This window comes from Spizellomyces punctatus, assembly GCF_000182565.1.
Source record: "Spizellomyces punctatus DAOM BR117 chromosome Unknown supercont1.12, whole genome shotgun sequence".
In the NCBI taxonomy this organism is placed as follows: Eukaryota; Fungi; Chytridiomycota; class Chytridiomycetes; order Spizellomycetales; family Spizellomycetaceae; genus Spizellomyces; species Spizellomyces punctatus.
The window spans coordinates 271,682-296,214 of NW_015971548.1; the positions used below are offsets into that span (position 1 = coordinate 271,682).

The 24,533-nt window shown below is 46.9% G+C and overlaps 15 protein-coding genes across 15 annotated transcripts in view; 8 read left to right on the plus strand and 7 right to left on the minus strand.

Moving 5' to 3' along the window:
• Nucleotides 1–23: 23 nt before the first annotated feature.
• Nucleotides 24–992, plus strand: SPPG_06489 (fatty acid alpha-hydroxylase; the record flags this gene model as incomplete). Its single annotated transcript, XM_016754688.1, has 3 exons — nt 24–574; nt 638–783; nt 847–992. The coding sequence occupies 3 exons, from the start codon at nt 24–26 to the stop codon at nt 990–992; spliced, it is 843 nt and encodes a 280-aa protein (XP_016606117.1).
• A 286-nt stretch (nt 993–1,278) lies between these two features.
• SPPG_06490 (uncharacterized protein) lies at nt 1,279–2,730 on the plus strand. The gene is made up of 4 exons (XM_016754689.1): nt 1,279–2,020; nt 2,094–2,226; nt 2,283–2,430; nt 2,503–2,730. The coding sequence occupies exons 1-4, from the start codon at nt 1,288–1,290 to the stop codon at nt 2,596–2,598; spliced, it is 1,110 nt and encodes a 369-aa protein (XP_016606118.1). The 5' UTR covers nt 1,279–1,287; the 3' UTR covers nt 2,599–2,730.
• Nucleotides 2,731–2,872: 142 nt separating this feature from the next.
• SPPG_06491 (translation elongation factor EF-1, subunit alpha) lies at nt 2,873–4,547 on the plus strand. Its single transcript, XM_016754690.1, has 3 exons — nt 2,873–3,036; nt 3,104–3,335; nt 3,407–4,547. Exons 1-3 carry the CDS (start codon nt 2,954–2,956, stop codon nt 4,430–4,432), a joined length of 1,341 nt encoding a protein of 446 aa, XP_016606119.1. The 5' UTR covers nt 2,873–2,953; the 3' UTR covers nt 4,433–4,547.
• Nucleotides 4,548–4,634: 87 nt separating this feature from the next.
• Nucleotides 4,635–5,342, minus strand: SPPG_09386 (uncharacterized protein). Its single transcript, XM_016757546.1, has 5 exons — nt 5,196–5,342; nt 5,085–5,138; nt 4,947–5,028; nt 4,874–4,889; nt 4,635–4,817 (listed from the first exon to the last, which is right to left on the minus strand). Exons 2-5 carry the CDS (start codon nt 5,115–5,117, stop codon nt 4,691–4,693), a joined length of 258 nt encoding a protein of 85 aa, XP_016606120.1. The 5' UTR covers nt 5,118–5,138; nt 5,196–5,342; the 3' UTR covers nt 4,635–4,690.
• A 56-nt stretch (nt 5,343–5,398) lies between these two features.
• On the plus strand, nt 5,399–6,762 carry SPPG_06492 (uncharacterized protein). Its single transcript, XM_016754691.1, has 4 exons — nt 5,399–5,631; nt 5,693–5,904; nt 5,967–6,191; nt 6,267–6,762. The coding sequence occupies exons 1-4, from the start codon at nt 5,487–5,489 to the stop codon at nt 6,534–6,536; spliced, it is 852 nt and encodes a 283-aa protein (XP_016606121.1). The 5' UTR covers nt 5,399–5,486; the 3' UTR covers nt 6,537–6,762.
• On the minus strand, nt 6,586–8,041 carry SPPG_06493 (uncharacterized protein). The gene is made up of 5 exons (XM_016754692.1): nt 7,659–8,041; nt 7,447–7,596; nt 7,179–7,387; nt 6,890–7,110; nt 6,586–6,827 (listed from the first exon to the last, which is right to left on the minus strand). The coding sequence occupies exons 1-5, from the start codon at nt 7,813–7,815 to the stop codon at nt 6,728–6,730; spliced, it is 837 nt and encodes a 278-aa protein (XP_016606122.1). The 5' UTR covers nt 7,816–8,041; the 3' UTR covers nt 6,586–6,727.
• A 668-nt stretch (nt 8,042–8,709) lies between these two features.
• Nucleotides 8,710–9,401, plus strand: SPPG_06494 (uncharacterized protein). Its single transcript, XM_016754693.1, has 2 exons — nt 8,710–8,852; nt 8,929–9,401. The coding sequence occupies exons 1-2, from the start codon at nt 8,784–8,786 to the stop codon at nt 9,268–9,270; spliced, it is 411 nt and encodes a 136-aa protein (XP_016606123.1). The 5' UTR covers nt 8,710–8,783; the 3' UTR covers nt 9,271–9,401.
• Nucleotides 9,402–10,181: 780 nt separating this feature from the next.
• Nucleotides 10,182–11,438, plus strand: SPPG_06495 (uncharacterized protein). The gene is made up of 4 exons (XM_016754694.1): nt 10,182–10,478; nt 10,546–10,936; nt 11,013–11,138; nt 11,204–11,438. The coding sequence occupies exons 1-3, from the start codon at nt 10,237–10,239 to the stop codon at nt 11,136–11,138; spliced, it is 759 nt and encodes a 252-aa protein (XP_016606124.1). The 5' UTR covers nt 10,182–10,236; the 3' UTR covers nt 11,204–11,438.
• On the minus strand, nt 11,409–13,248 carry SPPG_06496 (uncharacterized protein). Its single transcript, XM_016754695.1, has 5 exons — nt 13,017–13,248; nt 12,814–12,951; nt 12,456–12,745; nt 12,224–12,374; nt 11,409–12,160 (listed from the first exon to the last, which is right to left on the minus strand). The coding sequence occupies exons 1-5, from the start codon at nt 13,087–13,089 to the stop codon at nt 11,586–11,588; spliced, it is 1,227 nt and encodes a 408-aa protein (XP_016606125.1). The 5' UTR covers nt 13,090–13,248; the 3' UTR covers nt 11,409–11,585.
• A 330-nt stretch (nt 13,249–13,578) lies between these two features.
• Nucleotides 13,579–15,061, minus strand: SPPG_06497 (uncharacterized protein). The gene is made up of 4 exons (XM_016754696.1): nt 14,578–15,061; nt 14,221–14,496; nt 14,062–14,157; nt 13,579–13,997 (listed from the first exon to the last, which is right to left on the minus strand). The coding sequence occupies exons 1-4, from the start codon at nt 15,002–15,004 to the stop codon at nt 13,693–13,695; spliced, it is 1,104 nt and encodes a 367-aa protein (XP_016606126.1). The 5' UTR covers nt 15,005–15,061; the 3' UTR covers nt 13,579–13,692.
• Nucleotides 15,062–15,361: 300 nt separating this feature from the next.
• On the minus strand, nt 15,362–16,367 carry SPPG_09387 (uncharacterized protein). The gene is made up of 2 exons (XM_016757547.1): nt 15,624–16,367; nt 15,362–15,543 (listed from the first exon to the last, which is right to left on the minus strand). The coding sequence occupies exon 1, from the start codon at nt 16,124–16,126 to the stop codon at nt 15,863–15,865; it is 264 nt and encodes an 87-aa protein (XP_016606127.1). The 5' UTR covers nt 16,127–16,367; the 3' UTR covers nt 15,362–15,543; nt 15,624–15,862.
• An 82-nt stretch (nt 16,368–16,449) lies between these two features.
• On the plus strand, nt 16,450–18,948 carry SPPG_06498 (4-alpha-glucanotransferase). Its single transcript, XM_016754697.1, has 3 exons — nt 16,450–16,669; nt 16,736–17,327; nt 17,413–18,948. Exons 2-3 carry the CDS (start codon nt 17,055–17,057, stop codon nt 18,823–18,825), a joined length of 1,686 nt encoding a protein of 561 aa, XP_016606128.1. The 5' UTR covers nt 16,450–16,669; nt 16,736–17,054; the 3' UTR covers nt 18,826–18,948.
• Nucleotides 18,949–20,176: 1,228 nt separating this feature from the next.
• SPPG_06499 (uncharacterized protein) lies at nt 20,177–21,626 on the plus strand. The gene is made up of 4 exons (XM_016754698.1): nt 20,177–20,440; nt 20,509–20,749; nt 20,823–21,109; nt 21,184–21,626. The coding sequence occupies exons 1-4, from the start codon at nt 20,273–20,275 to the stop codon at nt 21,535–21,537; spliced, it is 1,050 nt and encodes a 349-aa protein (XP_016606129.1). The 5' UTR covers nt 20,177–20,272; the 3' UTR covers nt 21,538–21,626.
• Nucleotides 21,066–23,750, minus strand: SPPG_06500 (uncharacterized protein). Its single transcript, XM_016754699.1, has 8 exons — nt 23,521–23,750; nt 22,842–23,296; nt 22,521–22,790; nt 22,340–22,456; nt 22,066–22,286; nt 21,866–22,008; nt 21,585–21,808; nt 21,066–21,499 (listed from the first exon to the last, which is right to left on the minus strand). The coding sequence occupies exons 1-7, from the start codon at nt 23,722–23,724 to the stop codon at nt 21,614–21,616; spliced, it is 1,605 nt and encodes a 534-aa protein (XP_016606130.1). The 5' UTR covers nt 23,725–23,750; the 3' UTR covers nt 21,066–21,499; nt 21,585–21,613.
• Nucleotides 23,751–23,910: 160 nt separating this feature from the next.
• SPPG_06501 (uncharacterized protein) overlaps nt 23,911–24,533 on the minus strand; it is a gene marked incomplete at both ends in the record, with an annotated part of 908 nt that continues 285 nt past the window's right edge. Inside the window, 3 exons of the mRNA XM_016754700.1 lie at nt 23,911–24,014; nt 24,090–24,140; nt 24,205–24,465. Coding sequence (XP_016606131.1) covers nt 23,911–24,014; nt 24,090–24,140; nt 24,205–24,465 — 416 coding nt within the window. The remainder of the gene's footprint in view (nt 24,015–24,089; nt 24,141–24,204; nt 24,466–24,533) is intronic.

The following is a 24,533-nucleotide window of genomic DNA, read 5'->3' on the forward strand; positions in this document are numbered from 1 at the left end:
GGGGCCAAGATGTCACCAAAATTATGAAAGACGAACTTGAACACCTTCACTCGGACGCTGCTTATGACATGCTAGAAACCTACTTTATTGGGGACCTTGCAACTGACGGCTCCGCTCAAAAACCCATAGTTCCCCTCGAGTCCGATAAGAATACGTCGACGCTCGGAAAGAAGGAGGCATTCATCGATGTGAGACAGCCGATGCTGGCTCAAGTTTGGACCAAGAACTTTAAAAAGGACGTTTACATGAAACAAGTCCATATTCCCCGGCACGTTAACTACTCTGCACCGATCTTTGGACACCCTGCTCTTGAGATGTTTACAAAGACGCCTTGGTGGGTCGTCCCCTTGGTGTGGACACCGCTTTGGGCGACATGCGTATACTATGCCATCGGAGCAGTTTCTCTTGCCGGGACACTCATGTTGGCCCCTATTGGCTTGCTGATTTGGACAATCATCGAATACACACTCCATCGGTTCCTTTTCCATGTCGATGACATCTTACCTGACAATAGATATGCGTTGACTGCTCACTTTTTGCTTCATGGAATTCATCACTATCTACCGATGGACAGGTATGCACTTGTTTTTCTCTCTGTTTTACCAAGCCCTCGGATAACTGAACCCTTCTTGTTCAGAATGCGGCTCGTCATGCCTCCAGCTCTATCACTTTTCCTCGCGGTATGGATATGGACGTTCTTCAACTCCTTCCTCCCCACGCCTATAGTATTGGGATTGGCAACAGGAACTATTCCAGGCTATGTTGGATACGACTTGATACATTGTAAGTTCTCGAAAGAAGTCTCATATTTGTGAGTGAACCTGTCTTATAAAGCCTCCCCTTAAGATTATCTCCATCATGGTCGTCCTTTTGCTGCGCACCTTCGCGAAATGAAAACATACCATCTGGACCACCATTATAAGGACGCAAATCTCGGATATGGAATTACTAGTAAATTATGGGATCGGGTCTTCGGAACCGTTCTGTATTAAACACCCGCACGCCGCTTCTTTTATCGTAGATATATTTTTTTTGTACGCACAATCCACGGGCTTCTTATAGGGAAGTCCTTCTGATTGTTAATCTGAACACATTTAGAAATAATAGACTTTTGGTTTATACCACACGATATAGCGTGGCATACAAACGCTGGGTGATCCCAACGGAAATTTTCCGATTAGAGCTCACATGCCCTTACTTGGGCGAGGGTCTCTTGATGCATTCGGTTTTTACTAGTTATGTAGACACCGGATGCACCGGACCGGGATGAGAAACATAGAAAAATCGATGGATTCATCACTTCATGCATGCCACAGCTCAGTCGAAGACTCAAGTAGAAGTGATCTGAACAATAATGATAACAAGCAGCCAGAGAGCTTCCCAGACATGGCCGCAATTCACCAGTCCACTGTTCTTGAACAGCAAAGAGTCTCACCCGATGAAATAACGGTCGGAATGCAGCTCTCAAAATCCTCCACTCCCCGTAGTTCAATAACTACTCAAAATCTGATCACAACGCACCCTTCGGCATCAATCTCCACCATTGACACACCACCCCCTCGCCCTCCCACAGCGCGTGGCACACGTACCCGACCAGCGACGGCACTCCGCTTTTCACTCAGACCATACGCTAGCGAAGCATTTAATGGATTCCAAGCAAAGGACGTCCCTCCTCTCAAAAACGGCAGCCGGCCCGGTACAGGAGCGGCACTACGTGGTGGGCGAAAGTCCAAGATACACGAGAATCCCAGCACAACTTCCAGAAACTCCCTATCATCGAAAGCACCAAAGTTCCAGGTCCCTCATCCAACTCCGACACCCATCGCCATACCCCTACCGCCGCTCCGTATCCGTAAAGGCAACCTAGGATTATCCAATAGAAACACATCTGCCATTGGAAGATATGAGGACCGATTAAAGGCTCTGGGACTGACGAGAGCAGGGACTGAAGCACTTGGATGGGGGAATAGGGTGCTGGCTCTCCCAGGGGAGGGAGGGAGAGGCACGGAGAGAATTGGCGGTAGGTGACCTTGATTTGGCAAGACTGCCCAATTGCCATGACTGATCAGTCTCGGTTCTGTGATGGTACTCAGGCCTGGGTGAGGCTGTCTCTAGCACAACATTAGTAGCACCGCCAGCCCAGACTCCGCGACCCCATCCAACGGCTCACTCATCTTTTCCACACTCTATGGCTGAAGTACTCCATCTCTTGCCCCGGCACCCCAGGTATTTCGAACTCATGTGCTCGCTATCCAATATCTAACTATTGAAACATCAATCAGAGAAACCCCGCCGGCGTTTCTCTCATTGCCAACATCGACGCCTTTAAACGAGCCTGCCACCCGGCACGGCTCCAACACTTCGTATAAGCAAGACACGAGCGTCTGTGTGCGGCCCGTTGCTGGCACTCATTTTTGGGCGTCCGACAGTGTATGTTCACAGATTTTTGGTTGGGTTCTGGTATCATACGGGTTGTTAATATGAACGATTGGTCACTTGCAGGAACGATTTGACCGGACGCCGTTTTGGAAACTGGAAAAACAGAGGAGGTTGCATGCCCATGAGACTGTTAAAAGGGGCCACAGTGTTGTGATTTGAGCTTGGATTGAGTAGAAAAACTTTTGCTTGTGCTCTTTTACAAGATAGAGCTGCTTGTTTTGATAGTATTTTGTGCAAGGACAGTCGAAACCTTTTACATAGTTCGACCGATGCCGAATTATCAATTCTCAGAGTCATTTGCATTCATAATGCTTGCACTTTAGGCGGTCCTCGCAACTCTAATTGCATAAACGACGCTCCCATTCATGATGACTCGGCACAGCAGATACAGGTGCAAAGCTGCAAGCCCCCAGTTACGTTATGAGCATGGTACAAGGGAAGTAGAGACAAGTCAAAGACCTAGGGTTAGCCGGGTCAGTTTATTTTCAAAGCTCATCGTCTACAGACTAAAACAATGAAAACTCATGTCAACCTTGTTGTTGTCGGGCATCTTGGATCCGGAAAATCGACTGTGCTAGGGCACTTGATGTACAAATGGTTTGTTCCTCTCGTTGTGGAAGAGCGATAGTTTTATATCGTAGGGGTCTCATTGCTACAATGACAGTGGAGCTATTGACAAAAAAGACTTTGATAAAATTGAATGGGAGGCCATGAAGAAAGACAAACCGGAATTGAAGTATGCCTGGATTTTGGACAAACTCCGTGAAGAGCGTGAAAGAGGAACAACCATCGATATTGCTTGCGATAAGCTGGAGACGCCTCATCGCTTTGTGACCGTCAGTGATGCACCCGGCCACAAGGACTTTATCAAAAACTTGATCACTGGGACTTCACAGGTTGCCCAAGTCTTGAGTGTTGACTGCGTCAATCGTTTTCGATGCTAACCGCCAAATATCGATGGTCCTAGGCTGATTGCGCCCTCCTGGTAGTTTCCGCAGCAGTAAACGAATATGAAACTGGTATTGCCCGCGAAGGGCAAACTAGGGAACATGCGCTTCTTGCGCACACCATGGGAGTTAGACAACTCATTGTTGCCGTGAATAAGATGGATCAGGTCAACTGGTCACAAGAGAGATTCGAAAAAGTTCAAAAGGAATTAAGCGATATGATGGAGAAAATTGGGTACAAGCCGGAATCTGTTCCGTTTGTTCCTGTCTCTGGGTGGACCGGGGATAATCTAGTTGACCCCTCACCTAACTTGCCTTGGTTTTCCCGATGGAAAAAGCAAACCAAAAGCGGTGCTGTTGAAGGCAAAACTCTTTTGGACGCCATCGACACGATCGAGCCCCCCATACGTCCAAAAGATAAACCCCTCCGTTTACCTATCCAAGATGTCTTCAAACTGAGCGACATTGGCACAGTGGCTGTTGGAAAGGTGGAGACTGGTGTCCTTCACCCGGGCAAGAAGGTGTTGCTTACCCCCGGCGGCATCACTACGATCGTCAAGTCGATTCAAATGCACCACGAACCCCTAAACGAGGCTCTTCCGGGCGACAATGTGGGGTTAAGCGTGGATCTTTCTATCAGAGACATCCATCGCGGCATGGTTGTTTCTAATCCGAAAGATGAGCCGGCCAAAGAAGCTGCATCTTTCATAGCTCAAATAATCATTCTCGAGCTTCCTGGGCGGATCGAAGTAGGATACACTCCCGTGATCGACGTTCACACATCGCACGTTGCATGCAAGTTTGATGAATTGATTGAAAAGGTTGATAGACGATCGGGGAGAACGATTGCTGAGCATCCAAAATTTCTCCAAATGGGTGATGCGGCCATTGTCAAATTGAAGCCCACCAAGCCGTTGGTTGTGGAGGCATATGCGGACTATCCGGCACTGGGGAGATTTGCCATGCGGGATATGAGGGTGACTATAGCTGTTGGAATCGTGAAAAGTGTGGAAAAGGTGAGCGGAGCAGACATTCAGAGCATATGACGGAGAGCGGGCAAGCCAAATGAATGAACAAGAGCTGAGCGTAGCAATCGTCTATCTGTGAGGTGTACGTCGATAGGAAAATCTAGCATGTGCGTGTATGCGAGGCACGTTGGTGTAAAATGTCCTTCGATAGGATAATTCTAGCATATGCGTGTAGGCCAGGCACATTGGCTACCATTCTCACTTTCCAGCAGGTCACAGATCGGTTCGCATATAATTTATTTCTCAAAACTGACGAATTACCCCCTCCATAACATTTCAATGTTCGACCTTTCCGCTATTCTTATCGCTACTGAAGCGATTCCACTTTTTGTACTGGCCAGTGGGATCATAAATCTTTGTTGTTTCGTGTTGGCTTACCGTGTTCCAAGGCTGCGGGTTTTTGCTTGTGAAAATGGTGAGCATGTACTAAAAGCGTAACATGTGAAGCTTTCGACTTACGAGCGAGACCAGACCACTGTTTGATGACGTTAATATTACTCTGTTTTTAGCGAATTGTGGACGGTGGTCTTACCATCAGGACTGACAGACTTGTGAGCCAAAAAGTATCCAACACCAACGACGGCTCCGCCCATGACGGCTACGAGAGGATACACCTATGTCCCGCACATTGTAAGTGACCGGTCGGTCCGGGCCAGAAAAGAGTACGTACCCCAAAAGGAATTTTCAGTAATCCACCAGCCATGTCGTCAAAATGCTGCCTCTGCTAACATTTTCGGTTATCTGCTGTATGAGCATCAAAAACTTGCACAGAGGTTCTTACCAAATGCTTGTTTGGAATCCAAAGACAGAAACAAGTGGTAAAGGACTGTTAAAGGAAGGCAACGTGCATATATCTATTTATATTCTTATATGACCCTTCTTCCTCTATTCTTCCGATGATGACATCACTAGAGGTGGCATTCCCCCCTGCACCGTTCTTATTGTCCTTCAACAGACGACTTGCGTCGGGACTGATGACCAGAACGCGTACGTAAGCAAAGTAGCTTGGCAATCGATGACTCACTTTCCAGAGGTTCACTCTGACGGGTTGCAGAACTTGGTTATCCTGTAAATGTCTACCGCCGCAAGCTCACGATCGTTCAAGTTGGCACTTGTTCAATTGCTGGTTACGTCCAGCAAAGAGGCAAACCTTCGAAACGCTCGCTCCAAAGTTCTTGAAGCTGCAAAAAATGGTGCAAACGTCGTTGTTTTGCCAGGTACGGCCGAACCGTTATTTCGGGAATTACTTTGCTCTTAACAAGAAGGCATTTTCAATAGAGTGTTTTAACTCTCCATACGGTACCCAATACTTTCCTCAATATGCCGAGCCCCTTGAGAACAGTCCATCGTCCCGCGCCTTGCAGGAAATGGCTAGAGACGCAAAGGTCTACCTAATCGGTGGGTCATTTCCTGAGGAGAAGGAGAAAAAGTATTATAACACTTGTACAATATGGGATCCGAAGGGTGAACGACTGGGTGTCCATAGAAAGGTGCGATAGAGTCTTGTGTTTTGCATCTGAATAGATCTCCTCAAACTCACTATTTTGCGTAGATCCATCTCTTCGATATTGACGTTCCGAACAAGATCACATTCAAGGAATCTGAAATACTTTCCCCCGGATCATCCCCGACATCATTTTTGACACCATGGGGAAGAATTGGAGTAGGCATCTGTTACGATATTCGGTTTCCTGAACTGGCCATGATTGCTGCGAGAAAGGGTTGCGTGGCTATGATATATCCTGGAGCTTTTAATATGACGACTGGACCATTGCATGTAAGAGACGTTTTGTGTGTCGCGTCATTATCTGTGATAGTGAGTGGGAGCTGATTCTCAAATCAACCATCACAGTGGGAACTTCTTCAACGCGCTCGTGCCGTTGACAATCAAATCTATGTCAGCGCATGTTCTCCTGCCCGTGATCCCAACTCTTCCTATATTGCTTGGGGCCACTCTACAGTCGTTGATCCACTGGGTGTCGTCGTCGCTACAACGGATGAAAAAGAAAGCATTACTTATGCCGATATTGATTTGGAAAAGATTGATGAAGCTCGACAGAATATTCCCGTGACCTCGCAGAGGAGGTTCGATGTATATCCGGATGTGAGTGCAGGAAATTGATAGTTCGTATAGGTTCACTGTTAGGATCAATGTAGTTATTATGTAGAGTGTGCTTATGTAGAATGGTAATGGAAGCTTTGCAGCTCATTCTGTAAAATTGTGTACTATTCCTGACGTGAAGCAGAACAGAGTGACGAAAATACATTAACGGCATATATGCCTAAATAAACCAATGTAATAAAGAATAAAACCTAATCATCTCGTCGCTTGAAGAATCTAAACTGAATTATCATGCCAATAATCGCAAAGGCGATCATTGAACATAACAGGGCGATTACTTTGCCATTGCGCCTTTTCAAGGGTAAGGAAAAGTGAGTTAATCGTTACAATGGAAGTTGCGGGTCATGACTTACTCGAAAACCGTATAACTGAATTTATTCTCTCCCACCAGAAATTGTCTTGTGGAATCTGTGAATCCCGTTCGTGCATAGCAGTCAATCCCGAATACAATACTGTATGCACCTCCAATACTTGTCGCAACAACGAGAAGAATTTTTTGAAAAAAGGAGATGGCGAGGCCCCCTACTCCTGTCATGGCAGCGAGGAAAATGATACGGCCCTTCGCTGTACCGATCTGGTTTTTGCAGGAATTACTAAAGTCAGGACACCGGACTTGAATAGCAAGTAATTTAGGAGACATACCACACCACCTGTTTGCCATGACAAAATGAACATTGCAAACAAAAATCCTGCAGCCGCTCCGATAGCCACGAGACCCAATCTCCATACACAGAGCGCCAACCCCCCGCCGATGACACCAGATGCGAGCGGACCAAGGAGAAGAACAGTATTTCGATTTGGAAATCCCGTAGAGGGTTCGACGGCGGTAAGGATCAAATAGCCGACCAAAGCTTGCCAAAACAGTTAGACTCAACTGGATCACGAAGACTGATAGGGTGGAATTGCCTACCAGTGACGAAAAATCCACCAACGAAAAGCGTGACTTTAAAAAATCGTTGTCCGAAAAAGAGGAGAAATACACCAACAACAAGTGTTATGGCACCCAAGACGGCGGTCTGGGCGATAATCTCTCGTGCCTTGTTGAGTATGTCCAAGGCACCTGCGCTTACAAAATCAGTCAAGAGTTCTCCTGTATCTTCCACTTGCAGGTTCACAACCCACCACCATCACCGCCATCTCCTCCTCCATCACCAGTTGGTGTCGCTGTTGGCGATGGGGTTGCTGAGGTTGTACTGGTTTGTGCAGCTGCATGCGTGAGTTGCCATAGGAAAAAAATTACCCACACGCTCAATTTCGGTGGTATTAGGGTAGAGCCCATAGCTCATGTATTTTAGGATGATGTGATGATTCAACTAACGGAGCCAAATGCGGAAGAGCCATATTTTATAATGTTAGATGCTGCCAAGACTTTTAGCCAGTGTCGGGCCAACGCGAGAGCAAAACACGGATCTAAAATTGGGGGTTCAGTTCTTGGCTTGTTACCCAATCTAGTATTGGGGATCTTGAGAATATCGAATAGCTGCGGGCGAAACCTTCAAATCCTCATCGTTACATATAGTCCGCTATAAGACATCTCGGATACCATGCTCGTAATACTGGCAAATCAACATGTGGGATATCAACACATTAAATGAGAAAACTGTCGCCACACACAACCACGGAGGGAAAACGAAGATGACTGATACTGAGAGCAAAAAGTCGTCAAATAAAGTGTATGACTGACCAATAGTCGGATGTATTCCAATACAGTAATCCCGCCTCGCACCCGTATATTAAGCAACAGAATTTAAGTCCTTCCAAAGTAACGACCAGTCAACGTGCGTGATGCGCAGCCTACATGTGCGCTTCTGCTGAAGGGTATAAAACGATACCGGTTTCAGAAGCCGTCCAGAAACCCCGCTACGCTTGCCAGATCGGCCTTAACGTCAGCACAGCGGAGTTTAGGAACTTCCACGCGCGCTTACGAAAGACGCGTTAAAACGCTTCGCTTCAAGAGGTTTTCGAAGATTCAGGGTTAGGATGCGCGCGCATGGCCAAAAAACGAACGTGCGTAAGCAGTTAGAAAGGTAGCTTCAATAAGAAGAAGGAATACGGAAGTAATGCGTGAAGGTTCTGTCGAATAAGATGGTCTTCTTGAGTGCTGCGGGAATGATGCGCTCGATGTTTATATAAAGGGCATTTGCTGGGGATGGGTCCCCCGATTTCTCCACCGATTTGTGCAGCAAAAGTTTTCCCAACTGTCTCTTTCCATTGGACCCCACTTTATCAGAATATCACCTAGCAATAATGAGTGTCGTGGCGCGAACAACTTTTTGGGCTTTGCTGTTTGCCTTCTTTGCCGTTTGGATGAATGGGGTAAGTCCGTATCGCTGCGCAAGCTCTTGTCGTTTATAGCTCTAAGCACCACCGAAATCTTACCCACATAACATAGGTCACAGTAACAGCTATCCCTGCTGTCCGCGACATAGCCGCTGAAAACAACATCATCCCCTGCTCCGGTGCGCGAGCAATGACCATCCTGCCAACCGACAACAACGACACAACGACCCTTGGCCAACTCGTCATCGTTAATGACTCACCTCCCAACCGCGAATACACCTTCACTTTGACTCTTTCGCTTCCCGATGGTGCTGTGGAGGTTTCCCCTAGCGGATTAGTCACACTGGTGACGAGCCTAGGCAAAAATAAGGCGGTGGGCTTTAAAGCCGAGGCAAATGCGGTCATTCCGCCCGTTGATACGATCTCGCAGTTTTTCTTGATTCAGATGATTTGAGATGGTGCGTATGCACAAATACGGCATGTGTACATAGGGGGTATTATTGTGCGGTTAAAGTGTGAAAGTATGAATAATTATGTATTTAGAAAGAATATTGTCAATTTCAAAAAACACTCTTTATCACTTGATTGGTTGTGGGCGGCGCAGTAACAATATTAGCCTCTAGGTTGGGTATTTCATCGCCTCGTTCTCTATCTACGTGTGCATCTCGTCCGCCTGTGGTCACATTACAGCGACTCAACTCTCTCCATACAACCATCTTTTTGGACACATACTTTAAGCCAAATAATGAGTTACCAAAAGAAGCAGACGATGAAGCTGTCGATATCGCTCACTGAAGGTTTCATCATGAAAAAAGAGGAGATATTGAGGATGACCACCACCCAGCTATACCTAAATGCTTTGGTGGTGTAGGTCCGATATATATGCATTTGATAGATAAGAAGGTGGGCCTTCTTAATGGCACGACATTGTCAAATCGACAGCGTTCCATGGTGTGAGTATGCTACCTTGCGTTCATCAAGCTACACTGCAGGATCCAGTGGTATTGAATCAAAGGTCAGTAGGGTAGTCCGGAAACACAACCGACAATATGGCTGTGGAGCTTCTTACCTTGTAAAGAATGTTTGAACACGATATTACAAGCAGCTCGCTGCAGGCCCTTGATGCCCCAATGTCAAAACACTTTATCAGACAAAAACAGATAAACTCAAAAGGCATTTGAGTTAATGTGCTTCCCTGTGCAGCTGTACCATCTGGTGCGGAGGAAACTTCACCGCTATACATATCTCCTAAAACATGGCAGAACGTTAAACGATGTGCAAGCTAACCACGTGAATATCTCATTTAGCCCAATATGGTATAAATTAAAGTGTGCAATCCGTTGCAAACAGCCGCAGTGAAAAAAGTGGTTTTGAAATTCAGCTCTTGTTCCATTACCCACTTTGCTCTGTCCGCAAGACGATGCCCCATTGGCAAACAATGGGTCTACAGCACCTGCTCCTCATGTTGCTGGGTTTGACCTTGCTGTCATGCCCAGCAACATTCGGAAAAATGACAGCCGAACAAAAACGGATTCAGAAAGAACTTGCCGATAAGGCGGACAAGGAGATCATGTTTTTGGACCACAACGTTTTGGATACAGTGATTCAGAATGAAGCTTGGCTGGTCTTTTATGGGGCGAATTGGTGTCCATATACTCAACGGTGAGATCTAATCATTATGATTCAGGCATGGAAAGCCGATAAACTGACAACCGTTCAATGTAAACAGGTTCACACCCAAATGGCTCGAAGTGCAAAACCGATTCCTCCAAAAAAAGTACGCAGACCGGGGCATCCACATTGGAAAAGTCGAATGCAGTATACCGGACGTTTACCATGGTGTAGCGGACTTTTGTACCAACCACGGGGTGGACGGGTTTCCTACCGTCAATGTATACATTAACGGGACACTCATTGAGGAATACCCGGAGGCAGATGAGATTGATCCTTTGATGTCATATATTGACCGGTTGGTGGTCAAGTATGAGGAGAAGAAGGCGGCAGAAGCGTTGGTAAAGGCTCAAGCACAGAAAGCGGATGCAAAGACTAGCAAGTTGGACAACGTGGAAATGAACAAGACATTGGCGCAGGCGCCTGTTGAAAACACACTTGTTCAGCACGTTAGTAGCTACATAATTGATGCATACCTCGAACATCTTGCTCTGGATATTGCGCTAACGTCTGCTCTGTAAATAGTCCAAATCCAATCCAGCTCCCTACCTCATCGTTGCGGGTGGCCTGATAGCCAGTATGTGTGGCATCATTCTCTACCGACGACGGCAGGCCGCATTAAAGGGAGCCTACCGTCGTGTCGATTTGTGAGTGAGTTATTGTGAATGTTTCATGGCAGGATTCCTTTGGATATTCATGTTATCGAAACTATTTAGGGATGTTGCGGTTCTTTGGGAAGACTCCAGTAGGACCGATAAGATGGCTTAACGTCACATGTGTTGGCCTATACGATTTCTATGATTGCACTCGTACCTACTTTCTTTTTGGCATTGGGTCCTGTTCTTTAATTTTTTATTCTATATAATAGAAATGGTCTTGACAGTAGCTGCTCCCGGCGTAGGGAAGCTGGACAAAAAATATGGGGTACAAAACACTCCTCGAAAAAGAGGGCAGGAATTGATCCTATTATTGCATAGAATGAGACTATCTATTCTAACTATCTATTCTGTCTATAAGTAACATCAACATAGAGTCCGACCGAATTTTTATGCGCTACCTTTTACAGGGAGCTTACAGATCCAGCTGATAAACTCACGCTCAAAAGATGGCAACCCCGGCAGCGGCGACGACAGCAAACAAGATGGAGCTGACGGCCTTGAGGGGGGAGGCAGCAGAGTAGATGGGAGTAGGCGAGGTCGTTGGTTTGGGGTACGATGGGGTGGCCGTTTCGGTGGGGTCCACAGTCACAGTGATGGTCGAGGTGGTAGAGCAACTGGTATGTTCTGCAGGTTGAGTCGTAGTTGCGATGCTCGAAGTCGTACCACTGGTAGCCGTTGCGGATTGCGTGGTCGTGGCAATGGACGTAGTGGTGGTGGAATTGGAAGCAGGTTGACCAGCCAAGATAATGTCCATAAACTTGGCCAAGCGGTAACCTCCCTTTGCGATCTGCTTCCGAACGATTGGGTAAGTCTTTTGGTAGTATTCTCCCGCCAAGTCATTGGCCGTGCTGGTCCCAGTGCCAGCAAGGAGAGCCTTGTCCCAAACGACGCCACAGTTGAACTCGTTTGAGTCGGTCGCCCAGTCCAATGGACATTGATCGGGGTTCCCGGTGGGGGAAGTGGTTGGGTTGCACTGGAGCCAAGTGTCCTTTTCCTGGGCCCATTCTCCCTTTTCTGATATATATAGATTCAGTTGGCGTACGATAGGGATTGTAACCAGCAGCAAAATGCTCTTACCGATGTTGTCCAGCAGGAACTGTCGGTATGCAACCCAGTTTCCACCAAAGTTTTCATTTACATCCTTTTGGGGAATGTAGACGTCCCAGAGAACGTGTAGCTGAAATTTGCTTGTACGGCCGTTGTAAACGTAGGTCTGGTTCCCTTCCCACTGCGCATGACGGCATCGTTAGTGCGATCCAAAAAAAAAAAAAAAAAGAAAGCCCACACTTTCTGCTGATTGTATACGCACTGTAGTAAAGAACTGGTTTCCACCGAGAAGCTTGCCACAAGCATGAAGCGGTTGGGTAATGTCTCCGACAAAGTGCGACAAGAACTTGACGGCCTCGGAGCGGGCGTCCCAGTTGTATTTGGCAGCATCCGCCGCGCGGAGAGTGTAATTTCCAATGGCATCGACCACGTTAACGCCATTCTCGCCGTCCCGGGCCAAGTCCACTGAGCATTTCACGGGATTGGTCTCATTTGCGTCCAGAGGGGTCACGTCGTGGCTGTCAATAAAGTGAAGGTTGCTAGCCCACTTGACTGATAAATTTAAAATTTTGATCAGTACTATAGTGAACAAATGTCGTAATATGCAACACTAGACTCACAAGTGGGATCTGACTTTATCTCATCGGCCCATGTTGCCGATCTGGTAAAGTTCCAGCCAGAAGGCAACAAAAAGTCACGCACAGCCTTTGTCTCTGGCTTGAGCAGCGAGTCGGCAATAAAGCCCACCGCCTGGTGTCCTAAAGTCAAATAAAAAGTGTTTGAAAATGGATTTGACATTTTCCTACGCATAACATGAACGTACCATCGGCACCCCACGCATAGGCAGATCCAGCCAAGGAAATCACAGTCGAAAGGATGGCAAGCTTTGCGTGCATCTTGAAGTGATCGGATATGCAACGACGAAAACGGGTGGGGAAACCAGTTGCTTTATGCGATTTTATAAATGCATCTGTTCCATACTGCACGTGTGCGCACACACGCCAAGTAAACGGGAAAAAAACAAAAAGATAGCACACTTCCGCTGTTGCAAAAACCTCACTTCAAGCAAATTGTGGAATAATTTGTTTGTATTCGTTGGGTGTCCAAAAAGTAGCACGCGGTCGATGCTTAAGTAATCGACTTTGGGCGTGCAGTTTAACCCCGCTGGTTGGCCTTTTCGTTTTTATTTTTTTCAAGGCGATGATAGATGGGATTTCAACTCATTTTCGGCAAAGGGCTTTTCACGAGTTACTTGATGACTTTTAGCAGAGGTATTGTTGAGGTCAGGAATGGCCATTGGTCCCGGCAGTCGAGTCCAAAGCGGCTGGCAGCATGAGTGGTAACAAAAAAAGAGAGATATCCCAAATTACAATTACCCTGTAATATCCCTATATCCACAAAACTTTTGCACGCTGTTTTATTCAAAGCCACATTACAAGAAATGTTTCATAACACCAGCTATACAGCCCATATCCTTTGGCTACTTATGTCGGTCTACTTTAAACCGCCAACTCACCCCTCTGACCCATCTCGACATTGCCAGCCTTGGGATTATTCCACCACATTGCATCAAATGGTGCACCCGCTACACCGCCCTCTCCTGTTCCCCACCCTGCTTTCCGGGTAGCTGGAAGAACAACCATAGTGTCAGGTGGTTGCGCGATAGAGTACTTGAATCCTGACGCAGTGCGACGAGGAAGTGGGACATGGTTGAATCGATAGTCAAAGAGAGAAGCGTATTGGAAGCGATATGCTCCCGTTGCGATCATGGAGCCGATAATGGCACCACCTATGACATCGTACCCTGTATATTTTATTTGGAATTAGCTAGTGATCTGAAAGAGTTTCAAAAATTGAACGCAGCTTACAGTGGTGGTACTTGTCAATGGTAAGTGACCCGGCAATGAGGGTTGCGGCAAGGATAGGGGCAAAAAACAGAACGAGTTTCCAGTATTGTGGGCGATCTGAAAAAAGAAGTATGTTACAATCTCACGTATTGGAGAAATGAGGCAGATAGTCAAACCTACAATTTGCGAAAACCTTCAACTTTGCATTCAAATACCAAGACAAGAACAAAAACCCAGCAAAAGCCGCCGTAGAATGTCCACTAGGGAAACTCTCTAGCGAGTCATTGATTTCTTTATCATCTCCCGTACACACACTGCGATCAACCATGATTCCATCAAATCCTTGACCGGCGTTGGCTAATGCGGGGTCGATGCGAGGTTTGCAGACAGCGTAAAAGTGTGGACGAAGACCTCCAATGAGCCATTTGAGAAAGACTTGGAAAACTGCCGCAGTGACTATTGAAAGGCCGGGGATATAAGTTAATCAGTAAAACTCGGCAAGGTAAACCGGTGAAAAACACGACAAGAAAACCTCACCTAAACTCATTATCAAACCCATAACAGCAGCATTAAAATCCACAAAACTCCTTACTCGGATTTGAAGTAGGCAGAAGAAAACAAAAGGAACCATGAAACCCAAAAAGGCAGCCAACCAAATAGGAATAATGTTTGTTCGTAGAGGATAAGCAAATTCGGGGTAGATCACTTCTCCATCTCGAAAGTAGATTGGGAACAGGCGGTTGGGTGCTGGGCGGAGGTAATAGATACCTAGACCAAGAGCACCCATGCATGCGAGGGTCAACCAGTCTAGCCAGTACGAATGGATGTATGTTCTGGGTGTGAGTTTTGGGTATGCATTCGGACCGGGTTGGATAGAGTATTGGTTTGGAGCAGGTTGAGCAGGGTGGAGAGAGCCTTCGCCCGGGATGGTTGCTGCACTGGGTTGACGGTTGGCTGCCATCATGATTTACTGTGTCGGTTTCTGCTGGTGCCGGGAAACACAATCAAGCGTCGGATCTGCGAATGAAAATCAAAAGGTAAAATCATCGGAAGGGGCTTTTATAGATCTTCGGAAGGGTTCCTTGAAGGTATTCGATCATCGAAGGGGGTGACGTAACCAACCGATTGCGTCACGGACTCACGCGCGCACACATCGTTTATTGAATAAACAATCACTTTGTGTATTGGCACGGAATATGGAAAACATGACGACGAATATCGCTTTTTTTTTTTCATTCAACAGCTACTTGTACTTGGCATCTGACGTTTTTCTGACTTAGCATATCGGTCCAATGTCAAATGTCAACTTGGATGGGAAGCATATTTGGTCATTTGAGATGTATTTTAAACGGTATTTACATGAAAAAGAGAGCGACATGTGCAAGTCCCCCAATCCATTCTGTCACTCTCTCAAACGCATCCAAAACAGCATATCCTTCTGGAGCAAACATCCATTTGCACACCTGCGCGCGCAGATGGTCTCAAGAGTCTGGCATAGTCAGTCTGGCAAGCGGGGTAATAGGTTAGCGTTTCAAAGCAGAAAGGATAGAACGTTGAGTGTGCAAGTTCAGCAACCCCATTACCTTGTTCCTATGAAAATGCCAGGTAAACTGCAATCTCGGCCATCTGCCTGCTTTTTGATGTGCCATCAAACACAAATCCGATTAGAGTCAGGACCAAGTTCAGAGAAAAACCAGAGATGTTTTTTATTTTCCCCCAACTCTATTTACATGCCACCAATCGTGCCAGTCTGGTTTCCGAGCAACAACATGTATGCTCTTTGTTGCCTTTTCCAGCGACCAACAGAAAACTTCCGCGCACCTCACTTTGTCCTTCCAGCCTCCCGTGCCCACCTCTGTTCATCCCCGTACGATAGAGACGTCTCACTGTGCCTTCTAAAGCTCACAGGGCGCGTCTGTAGGCCAGGGGAGGAAGGCGAACTCTTTGTAGGAAGGAGACCGGCTCCAATCGATGTCAAGGCACCCGTAGCGTGTTGGCCAGACTCTTGGGGTTGATGGGTCAAGTACATGGCCGCGGCGGCTCCAGCGGCGCCAGCTGCGAGGATGAAAGGTGCAGGTCCAGGCATGGTTGTTAAAAGAGTTGCTTGGTTGGTTTCAAACAAATGGTATAGCAGCAGAGAGCTAATGTTCTTTTAAAAAAAAAAAAAAAGAACACCCTACGGGGAGAAGCTATTTCACCCACTCCTTTTATATCCCGCAGAGACTGATAAGAAAACATCCTTTACAAATGGCACCCTTTTTGTTCCGCCCCCCATTTTCTAAAAGGGCTTTTTGTGAAGGGGGGCATGACCTTGTGTGATAAGTGAGTTGATTGGATCTGTGCAAAAGGCGCACTCCAAGTCTAAAAACGCGACTTGTCTGCTGACCCTCTCAAACGGATGCTGTGACGCGCGAGTTAAAAGTGGCATAAAAGCAGAAGGTTTGGGGACCTTTTAGGGGGCTTGCAACGGTCCATTGTTTGCATTGCAAATGCTTTACAAATGCGAGCCCAGAAGCAGGAGGGCATTACAAGATATGCCTACTAGTAAGGCGGATGCGAAAGCCAAGTACCGGTCACTTTAACAAGACCTCGGCGCCCAACTTTCATCTTCTACTGTCCTCCTGCACTGGTAAGCTCGCCAATGTTCCAACATGGCCGGCCACCCTTTGTTCAAACTGGAGATTGTTGCGGACAGAGACAAGATACATATCAAACTACCACACACACATGATGCGACCCTGTCCGTGTTCTACAGAAGAAACCTTTATGGAAAACGTCAAAGGCCCAGCAGCAGAGCAAAGCCAAATGAGTTTGCAAAAAACAGCCGATCGTTTGATGCAAATAGCCAAAGTTGTCCGTCGTGCCAAAGCGTGACGTAACCCGCGTGCAATTCCCCCTTGACGTTGCTTGAAATATAAAATGGCGAGGGCTTCTCTTTCCCCGCCCTTGAACTCACCACCACAAAGTACGGACCCGCCTTCAACAATACCTTCATCCATCACACAGTGCAAACCATGCCCAGTACTCGCTCCAAAACCACAACTGTAGTGGACAATTATCCAACACCACCTGCTCGCTGCAGTGGAGTCTTGTTACATGTCACGTCCCTTCCAACAAAATATGGCATCGGAGATGTCGGACCGTCCGCACTCAACTTTCTGGAATGGCTGCACAAGGCGGGTCAGACTGTGTGGCAGTTTTTGCCGCTGAACCCTCATGGACACGCAGGGAGCCCATATGGAACGCCAAGTGCGATGGCCGCGAATCCGGCCATTATTGCTCTGGATGTGAGTTAGTTTTTGGATGACTTTTAAAGAAATTGCCAAGATTTCCACGGGTCGCTCATGATCCATGTGTGTTGATGTATTTTAGCCTCTCTTGGAAGTCGGACTACTCCAGCCAAACGATATCGAAGAGCTCCAAGGACTACCAGCAGATCACGTCGATTACGATCGCGTCACACCGCTCAAACGCCGAGCACTGCGTCTGGCGAGGGACCGGTTCAGAGAGGGGACCATAGCCAACCCCGTTCTGGCCGAGTGGGAAGAGCGTCTCAACAAGTTTGTGGTCGCACATGGTTCGGCGTGGTTGGACGATTATGCCTTGTTCACAGCCATCCGCGACAAGGAAGGTAAACCATGGGTGGAATGGCCTGTGGATCTCCGGGATCGCAAATCATCAGCACTGCACAAGGCGAGAAAAGATTTGGAAGACGATATTGATGAACACGTTTTCAACCAATTCCTGTTCAACGAGCAGTGGACTCTTGTTCGCCGACGGGCCAAAGAGCTTGGTGTTCGGCTGGTGGGCGATATCCCGATTTTTGTTGCGCACGACAGCGCGGACGTATGGAGCCATCGAAAGATGTTCAAACTGGACAAGGATGGGAAACAGATTGTTCAAGCTGGTGTACCACCAGATTACTTTAGCGCCACAGGTCAGCTTTGGGGAAACCCAGTCTATGACTGGGATGCAATAGCAAAAGATGGTTACAAATGGTGGACGCAGCGCTTCCGTCGTACATTGGAGTTGACCGATGTGATTCGCATTGACCACTTTAGAGGCTTTCAGGCTGCCTGGGAAGTACCTGCTGAGGACAAAACAGCTCAAAACGGCAAATGGGTCGAAGGACCGGGTGCAAAAGTTTTTCGGGCGGTAGATAAAGCTCTTGGAACACACATGCCTGTCATTGCCGAAGATTTAGGCTTGATAACTAAAGAGGTTCATGACCTGCGAGATGAATTGGGATACCCTGGTATGAAGGTGCTCCAGTTTGCATGGGGAGGCGATGGGCAATACGATCCGCGCAATGATCATCTTCCTCACAATTTGAAACATCATCGATGTGTTTATTATACTGGGACCCACGACAATAATACTGTTCGTGGATGGGCAGAAAGCGCCTCCCCTGCGGAGCGTAGAGCTGTTCGTCAATATCTTGGCCGGGCACCCCCCGGCGTAAGCAACGGAGGAGAGACTGGGGCAAAACGTAAAAGACTCGACGATGAAGATCAAAAAGAGGTTAAAAGCGATGTCAGCAGTCAAGAAACCGCATTAGAAATCATAGACAGCTCCTCCTACGACTTTATCCGCCTCGCATTATCATCTATTGCGGATATGGCGATATTTCAGCTCCAAGATGCACTGGATCTCGGTGGTGACTGTAGAATGAATTTGCCTGCAACTGCTGAAGGAAATTGGAAATGGAGAGCGGGCAATGATCAGTTGACTGAGGAGATTGCACAACGGCTGCGGGAGTTGACGCAATTGTACGGAAGGGTTTAAGGAGAACTTGTAGATAGTCGGATTGAAACTCGAGTATTATAGATTTTTCTGTAGATAAAGGCAGTCAACCTCCCCTCATCCTCGTACATCAAAGTCTTTCCGCATTTTTCACTTTGTATTCTGATGGCTTTCTCGATTTCTCGAACTTGAGACTCGCACATAGGCTGGCGCAGGTGACGTCGACAGTACTCGTACAGGTGACAGTGTTCCATGGGCTTGCCTCACTAGTGATGCTCCTCAAAAGATTCCAGTTATGGACGTGGCTCACATCCCTCCTCGCAGCCGCAACGCGCACAGTTTTCTTAAAAGTTCCCCCTTGCCAAGCAAAACAATGAAAACACATTCCATCTATATAGAGCGCAACGAGTTGCCGACGTGTACTTTTCATTCACCTGAGCAAAGCTTATGTCGCCGTGAACAGTCGGAATGTTTGTTCACGCACATCAAGTGTTTTTGCCGGGTCGGTGCAGGGTATGATTGGCACAGTCTTTGGTGGCTAAACGTTAGAATCTATCTCCGCGCATATGGTATCAGGTACAATAGCCCCTCCATCATGTTGATAGTTGATCTGGCTCGAAAAGGAAGAATGGCAAGTATCAAGGATTAACTCTTTATCTTCGCTTACACTTGCTAATATAGTTTAGTTATATCTGGTGCTGTCTGAGTATGTCCGGGTGAGTTGTTTATCTGAGCTCGCTCATTACAAATTACAACCAGGTACATCTCCATATTTTTCCTCGATTAAGCGCATTAGCGCATGTCCATTGTACATGGTGGCATTACTGGTTCCGTCCACGTTTGTACGCTCCTGTCCAACCCCAGCCTGGTGCGTGCCATGATCTGGGCAAGACCCTCTGGGATACCTTTAGATCCTTGACACTCGTCCTTCCTATGAGTTTGCCCCACCCCTATGACGAACTTTGGGGTTTTTGAGACATTGTTCAAACGTCCAAAACGCGTCAACAGGAACATAGCAGGGACAGAACTCTACAAACAACCCTTCCATCAACCCTTTGCTTTCCACTGCATTTGCGTATATTGCTAGATGGCTGCACGGCGTATCATACATGAACTCTTGATACAAAATAACAATGGCAAGAACCAGGTCATAAACATCGGCAATGGCCGTCACCCGCTCTCCGCCGCCACCACCTCAAAAGCCATTTGTCATCCAACCAAAGAAAACATGGCATCCTTCTTACCGACATCCGAGAAGGAATATCCCGTTGGAGACATAAACAAATCAACCGACTTCAAGACAATGCTCACCAGCCTCATTGCCATAGTGGCGTATGGCTTGAAACGCGGTAATCATTTCGGCCGAATTCCATTTGCTCAGTTGGAACACTAGTAGGATTGATCGGTGAGATTAATAAGCAACAAGTATAAAAGGAGGGATTGCTTTCCATTGTTCCCCCCGCCATAGAAAACTCGAAACTCTGCAATCATGTCAAAGACCAACACCCAAGTCCTTTTCAAGCAGGATCCCGGGGCGGGATGGGTCGAGCCTTCTCACATGGAGGTCACAAAGACTGCTTTCGACCCTGATACAGTCGAATTGAAGGAGGGCGACGTATTGGTAAAGGTTCTTTACCTGTCATTGGATCCGTACATGGTATGCAGCCTTTATTTGCTTTGGTTCATCACCGAAATGAGCCAATAACACGCCCATTTATGTTTTAGCGTGGAAGAATGAACACCTCCAAAGCGCGATACGTCAACGCTTTTGAAGTCGGAAAGCCCATGCAGGGCGGGGGTGTCAGTCAAGTCTACCGCGTCGGTGGCAAGAGTGAATATGCAAAGGGTGATATCGTCGTTGGCTTTGTCGGGTGGGAGGAGTGGTCAGTCATTCCCGGAGGCCAGGGGTTGAAAAAGTTGGATGCTTCTTTGCCAGTTCCTTTGAGTTACTACCTTGGAATTTTGGGTATGTTGCATTGGTCTCCCAATTACGGTGTTTCTATATAGCAAATATTGACTTTTGATCACTACCTTGATAGGCATGCCCGGCCAGACCGCTTACTGTGGTCTCATCAAACTTGGGGAGCCCAAGCCAGGCGAAACCGTCTACGTCAGTGGTGCCGCGGGAGCCGTCGGTCTCGTGGTTGGCCAAATTGCAAAGGCAAAGGGTTGCTACGTTGTCGGTTCAGCCGGTTCCGATGAAAAGGTCAAGGTCCTCCTCGAAGAAGCTGGTTACGACGCGGCATTTAACTACAAAACTGTTGAATCCTTTGACAAGGCGCTCAAAGAGTACTGCCCCAAAGGCATTGATGTGTATTTCGACAATGTATGTTTTCAAATTTCTACCAAATTATCATGTTTATCGTTCGCCAATTCACCAATGTGTTTTGTTGGTGTCAGGTGGGAGGCGAAATGCTCGACGCAGCACTGACACACATGAACGTACACGGTCGTATTCCCGTCTGCGGTGGTATTTCGCAATACAATGTCGAGACACCATACGGTGTCAAGAACTTGCTTGAAATCATTGGAAAACGTATCAAGATACAAGGATTCTTGGTTGGAGATTTCTGGGCGGACAAGGAGTTGATGGCGAACTTTGGAAAAGACATGTTCAATTGGGTCAAGGAGGGCAAGATTGTATACAAGGAGCAAATTGACGAGGGATTGGAGAGTGCTCCAGAGGCATTTGTAGGGATGTTGAAGGGGCGTAACACTGGCAAGCAAATTGTCAAGGTTGCAGACAGGGATTAGATGTGTTATATCCCAGAAAATAAACGACTGTAAAGATCATCTGTTACCTTGCATTCAAAATATAAGGCTACTACGTCTATTGCTCTTGCTTTTCTATCGTGGAATCTCGACGGCGGGACTTTGAGAGTGGGGACGCTGCTTGTGGGTACACCCGTCGTAGATCCGCTAAAACCTTGCTCTTGTCGGGGGTGTTTGGAAGGGATGGCAAGGATTGAAAGACGTGGCGTCTGGGTTGATCCTTAATTATCTTCGCATGCTCATTTAGTATATTCTAGGATAGATTTGTTTAGTTTCCGAAAGAGAAAAGAGCAGAACACCCTCGCCTTACCCGTAACGCGCCAAAACCCATCAAACAGCGGCCGACATTTGCACTATTTTCAAATGAGTTGGCAATTGGAACCTTGCCCAACTGAACGAAAAAGCACAACTCGTCCACTATTTGCACTTTATATATGTGAAAGCAAAGCCCATCTATACAAAGGGGATGGATGTTAGACATATAAATTAGAGTAACGTGCACCGTATTACCTGGCGATATGGCCGTATACATTCGAGGCTGAATCTCACCCCAATCAAATTGTAACGTATCCGCTTTAAGCTGCCGTAAGGCCCGCTGTAATCCATCTCCTAATTCCAGCTTTCGCTTTGTTGATGATGCGAAAGGGCCTTTTAATTCAGCTACTAGTATGATTCGCCCATGAGCTGATATGGTGATGTCTGGTCTTTTTCTATCAGCCATCGTAGAGTCTCTAAAATACTGGTTCAGTAAGAGGTACACATCAAGCGAGATCCGCATGCTTACATAGCTATGTCCCATCTTTTGTTCCTTACTAAACGGTTAAAATGCGGAAGACAGTATTTGGCTGTATACGACGCTTCTGACTGGCGCTGCGGCAATTTAACATGTAAATGACGATACCTGCGCGGAAGTTCAAAGACAGTAAGGCGCCTGTGCTTAGTAAACCAGATGAGGAGCAACTTACAGTGATCTAAGCGCATCTCGCTCATCAGATGTAAGGTCACCCAAGTCTACTTCTTGCTCATAATCTTCAGTAATTTCATCCTCCAACATCGCAACTTCCAAACTATTCACAGCTTGTACCAAAGTCGCGCGGGGCGGAGTCACAAGAGGTGTCCACATTTCACAGTCAGATGCGAAATAACGGTAGATATTCGACCATTCGGCGATGCTAACATAGGGCTGATAGCACGAAGGCATGCATCTGTCTACTAATAGACCGCGCTTTAAAGAGCTTTGACATGTCTTAGTTATAATTGTAGGAATCAGACTAAGATTGACTTACACAATAGATACAGGGTCACTCTCCTCGAAACATCGATCATTCTCGACTTTTTGTTGATCCATATAGATGTCCCGTATGACCAAACGCACTAAACGACTGCAATTGACACCTGCTACTTGCAGATCTGTAGCTAATTGCGTGTCGCGTCCGGATAGTATATCCACCAGACCGGGTATTTCCTCCATTGGTAATCTTGTAGGAAGGCTTTCGAGAGTAGCGTGATCCTCATCATAATGGTTAATTTCATGTCTGATTATCCTGTTATATGGATGGTACCGAGCATTTTGGGTGCGGTACGATGTCGTTCCAATTGCCAAGGTTTCTTGAATAGTCCCATCTTCAAAGCGTGTGCTAACGACTTCCAAACCGCGTGTAAGGCTCTGCTGTTGAATATTCGCCAAAATCTCTTCTTGTTCAAATATAATATTGAGTTCCTTGGACTCCGTAGCCAAAACCTTCCACGCATCATAGCATATTAGACAAAATGATAGTCAAAATGAAATAAGAAAACAAGCTCTACGCTTTGACCGGTCCGGGGCGCACCACATGCCCCAGGAGAGCGCACTGTCCTGGGGTTGAACACGGTCTAAACTTGGGGTCGGCGCACCGACTGATATCACTACCTTCAGGCCGCAGTGTGAAGGAGTGCCCTATGAGCTTGCTTCTACATAGATATTACCTTCTCGAGAACAGGGCGATCTTCTTCCTGTACCAATCGTCTGAAAATCCCTATCCATCGGCCCTTTCTCGTTCGCCAAGGAGTTGCCGGTTTATCCCATTCTCCATAAATTAGCGGTCTATACTTTTTCACAAATTGCACTAATGAGAACGAGTCCTTCAAGTGTTGCTGGACAGCTTCGTCCCACGGGCAATCCTGGTTCATCGTAATGGGCTGCAAGGAAAGCGGACGGGTTCCGACATCGACGTGTTTTACAGGCAGTAAGCACATCAGTATACATACCGAATTCGGCAGTCCGAAAATCTGGACGCGTTACTCCCACTGGACAATACAACAACAGTATTATAGATAATTAACAAATAGAAACAAACGCATCCGGCCCAATCTATGTTATTCTCGCTCCTCTTGCATGGTACCAGTAACCTTGCCTTCAGTAGGTGCAACAATCGTCGCGGCCGAATCTGCTCGTTGCTGCCCAGGTAAATCAGCATTATCTACAATAGTGACATGTAAAGGAATAAAATAGTCAGAGACCATTCAAGGCAAAACCATAAATTGACCCATATTACCACTGGCTGGAGGATCAATAGCTTGACCACTTCCATTCTGACCACTCGAACCTACGAGAATACAGAAAGAACCGTTATAAAACAATGTAATGTGAACCATTCACACAGTACTTACCATCCACAACCTCATTTCCTCGCTCCCCATCCCAGCCATTCACCTGTTGTTCCCGTCTCATTGATTCGGGATCAATATCCCATCCTTCATAGTCATCCCCAACAAGCCCAACCCCAAAAGCAGCTAAAACCTCATCAACAGCGCCAATGACATCATCCACAATCTCACTCTCCAGTTCTAATGCAGTCCCATTTATATACTTTGATAAACTCTCTTCTAGGATTCTTCCCACGCGGTCTACAATCGGCGCACGGTCGACAGCTGGGTAATTTCTTTGCAAAAAGGGTGCCAAGACGCTTAGAACGGTCAATTTGATGACGTAAAGGGAG

Excerpts from the sequence above, each read along its gene's own strand:
- SPPG_06498 (XM_016754697.1), top strand. The coding sequence starts at position 17,055 with ATGCCCAGTACTCGCTCCAAAACCACAACTGTAGTGGACAATTATCCA. Across the intron at positions 17,328-17,412 it reads CGGCCATTATTGCTCTGGAT|CCTCTCTTGGAAGTCGGACT; the intron begins GTGAGTTAGTTT and ends GATGTATTTTAG.
- SPPG_09386 (XM_016757546.1), bottom strand. The coding sequence starts at position 5,117 with ATGGCTGGTGGATTACTGAAAATTCCTTTTGGG. Across the intron at positions 5,029-5,084 it reads TACTGAAAATTCCTTTTGGG|GTGTATCCTCTCGTAGCCGT; the intron begins GTACGTACTCTT and ends TGCGGGACATAG.
- SPPG_09387 (XM_016757547.1), bottom strand. The coding sequence starts at position 16,126 with ATGCCTGGACCTGCACCTTTCATCCTCGCAGCTGGCGCCGCTGGAGCC.
- SPPG_06497 (XM_016754696.1), bottom strand. The coding sequence starts at position 15,004 with ATGATGGCAGCCAACCGTCAACCCAGTGCAGCAACCATCCCGGGCGAA. Across the intron at positions 14,497-14,577 it reads GGGTTTGATAATGAGTTTAG|TCACTGCGGCAGTTTTCCAA; the intron begins GTGAGGTTTTCT and ends GCCTTTCAATAG. Across the intron at positions 13,998-14,061 it reads CATTGACAAGTACCACCACT|GGTACGATGTCATAGGTGGT; the intron begins GTAAGCTGCGTT and ends TAAAATATACAG.
- SPPG_06495 (XM_016754694.1), top strand. The coding sequence starts at position 10,237 with ATGCCCCATTGGCAAACAATGGGTCTACAGCACCTGCTCCTCATGTTG. Across the intron at positions 10,479-10,545 it reads TGGTGTCCATATACTCAACG|GTTCACACCCAAATGGCTCG; the intron begins GTGAGATCTAAT and ends CAATGTAAACAG. Across the intron at positions 10,937-11,012 it reads AAAACACACTTGTTCAGCAC|TCCAAATCCAATCCAGCTCC; the intron begins GTTAGTAGCTAC and ends CTCTGTAAATAG.
- SPPG_06490 (XM_016754689.1), top strand. The coding sequence starts at position 1,288 with ATGGATTCATCACTTCATGCATGCCACAGCTCAGTCGAAGACTCAAGT. Across the intron at positions 2,227-2,282 it reads CTCTTGCCCCGGCACCCCAG|AGAAACCCCGCCGGCGTTTC; the intron begins GTATTTCGAACT and ends AACATCAATCAG. Across the intron at positions 2,431-2,502 it reads ATTTTTGGGCGTCCGACAGT|GAACGATTTGACCGGACGCC; the intron begins GTATGTTCACAG and ends GGTCACTTGCAG.
- SPPG_06499 (XM_016754698.1), top strand. The coding sequence starts at position 20,273 with ATGTCAAAGACCAACACCCAAGTCCTTTTCAAGCAGGATCCCGGGGCG. Across the intron at positions 20,750-20,822 it reads TTACTACCTTGGAATTTTGG|GCATGCCCGGCCAGACCGCT; the intron begins GTATGTTGCATT and ends CTACCTTGATAG. Across the intron at positions 21,110-21,183 it reads TTGATGTGTATTTCGACAAT|GTGGGAGGCGAAATGCTCGA; the intron begins GTATGTTTTCAA and ends TGTTGGTGTCAG.
- SPPG_06493 (XM_016754692.1), bottom strand. The coding sequence starts at position 7,815 with ATGGGCTCTACCCTAATACCACCGAAATTGAGCGTGTGGGTAATTTTT. Across the intron at positions 7,597-7,658 it reads AGGAGATGGCGGTGATGGTG|GTGCCTTGGACATACTCAAC; the intron begins GTGGGTTGTGAA and ends TTGTAAGCGCAG. Across the intron at positions 7,111-7,178 it reads CATGGCAAACAGGTGGTGTG|ATCGGTACAGCGAAGGGCCG; the intron begins GTATGTCTCCTA and ends TGCAAAAACCAG.
- SPPG_06492 (XM_016754691.1), top strand. The coding sequence starts at position 5,487 with ATGTCTACCGCCGCAAGCTCACGATCGTTCAAGTTGGCACTTGTTCAA. Across the intron at positions 5,632-5,692 it reads AAACGTCGTTGTTTTGCCAG|AGTGTTTTAACTCTCCATAC; the intron begins GTACGGCCGAAC and ends CATTTTCAATAG. Across the intron at positions 5,905-5,966 it reads GACTGGGTGTCCATAGAAAG|ATCCATCTCTTCGATATTGA; the intron begins GTGCGATAGAGT and ends TATTTTGCGTAG.
- SPPG_06494 (XM_016754693.1), top strand. The coding sequence starts at position 8,784 with ATGAGTGTCGTGGCGCGAACAACTTTTTGGGCTTTGCTGTTTGCCTTC. Across the intron at positions 8,853-8,928 it reads TTGCCGTTTGGATGAATGGG|GTCACAGTAACAGCTATCCC; the intron begins GTAAGTCCGTAT and ends CACATAACATAG.
- SPPG_06496 (XM_016754695.1), bottom strand. The coding sequence starts at position 13,089 with ATGCACGCAAAGCTTGCCATCCTTTCGACTGTGATTTCCTTGGCTGGA. Across the intron at positions 12,375-12,455 it reads GAAACCAGTTCTTTACTACA|TGGGAAGGGAACCAGACCTA; the intron begins GTGCGTATACAA and ends CGTCATGCGCAG. Across the intron at positions 12,161-12,223 it reads GTTCCTGCTGGACAACATCG|AAAAGGGAGAATGGGCCCAG; the intron begins GTAAGAGCATTT and ends TATATATATCAG.
- SPPG_06500 (XM_016754699.1), bottom strand. The coding sequence starts at position 23,724 with ATGAACCAGGATTGCCCGTGGGACGAAGCTGTCCAGCAACACTTGAAG. Across the intron at positions 22,457-22,520 it reads CGAGATGCGCTTAGATCACT|GTATCGTCATTTACATGTTA; the intron begins GTAAGTTGCTCC and ends ACTTCCGCGCAG. Across the intron at positions 22,009-22,065 it reads GTATACGGCCATATCGCCAG|ATGGGCTTTGCTTTCACATA; the intron begins GTAATACGGTGC and ends CCCTTTGTATAG.
- SPPG_06491 (XM_016754690.1), top strand. The coding sequence starts at position 2,954 with ATGAAAACTCATGTCAACCTTGTTGTTGTCGGGCATCTTGGATCCGGA. Across the intron at positions 3,037-3,103 it reads GGGCACTTGATGTACAAATG|TGGAGCTATTGACAAAAAAG; the intron begins GTTTGTTCCTCT and ends CTACAATGACAG. Across the intron at positions 3,336-3,406 it reads TGATCACTGGGACTTCACAG|GCTGATTGCGCCCTCCTGGT; the intron begins GTTGCCCAAGTC and ends CGATGGTCCTAG.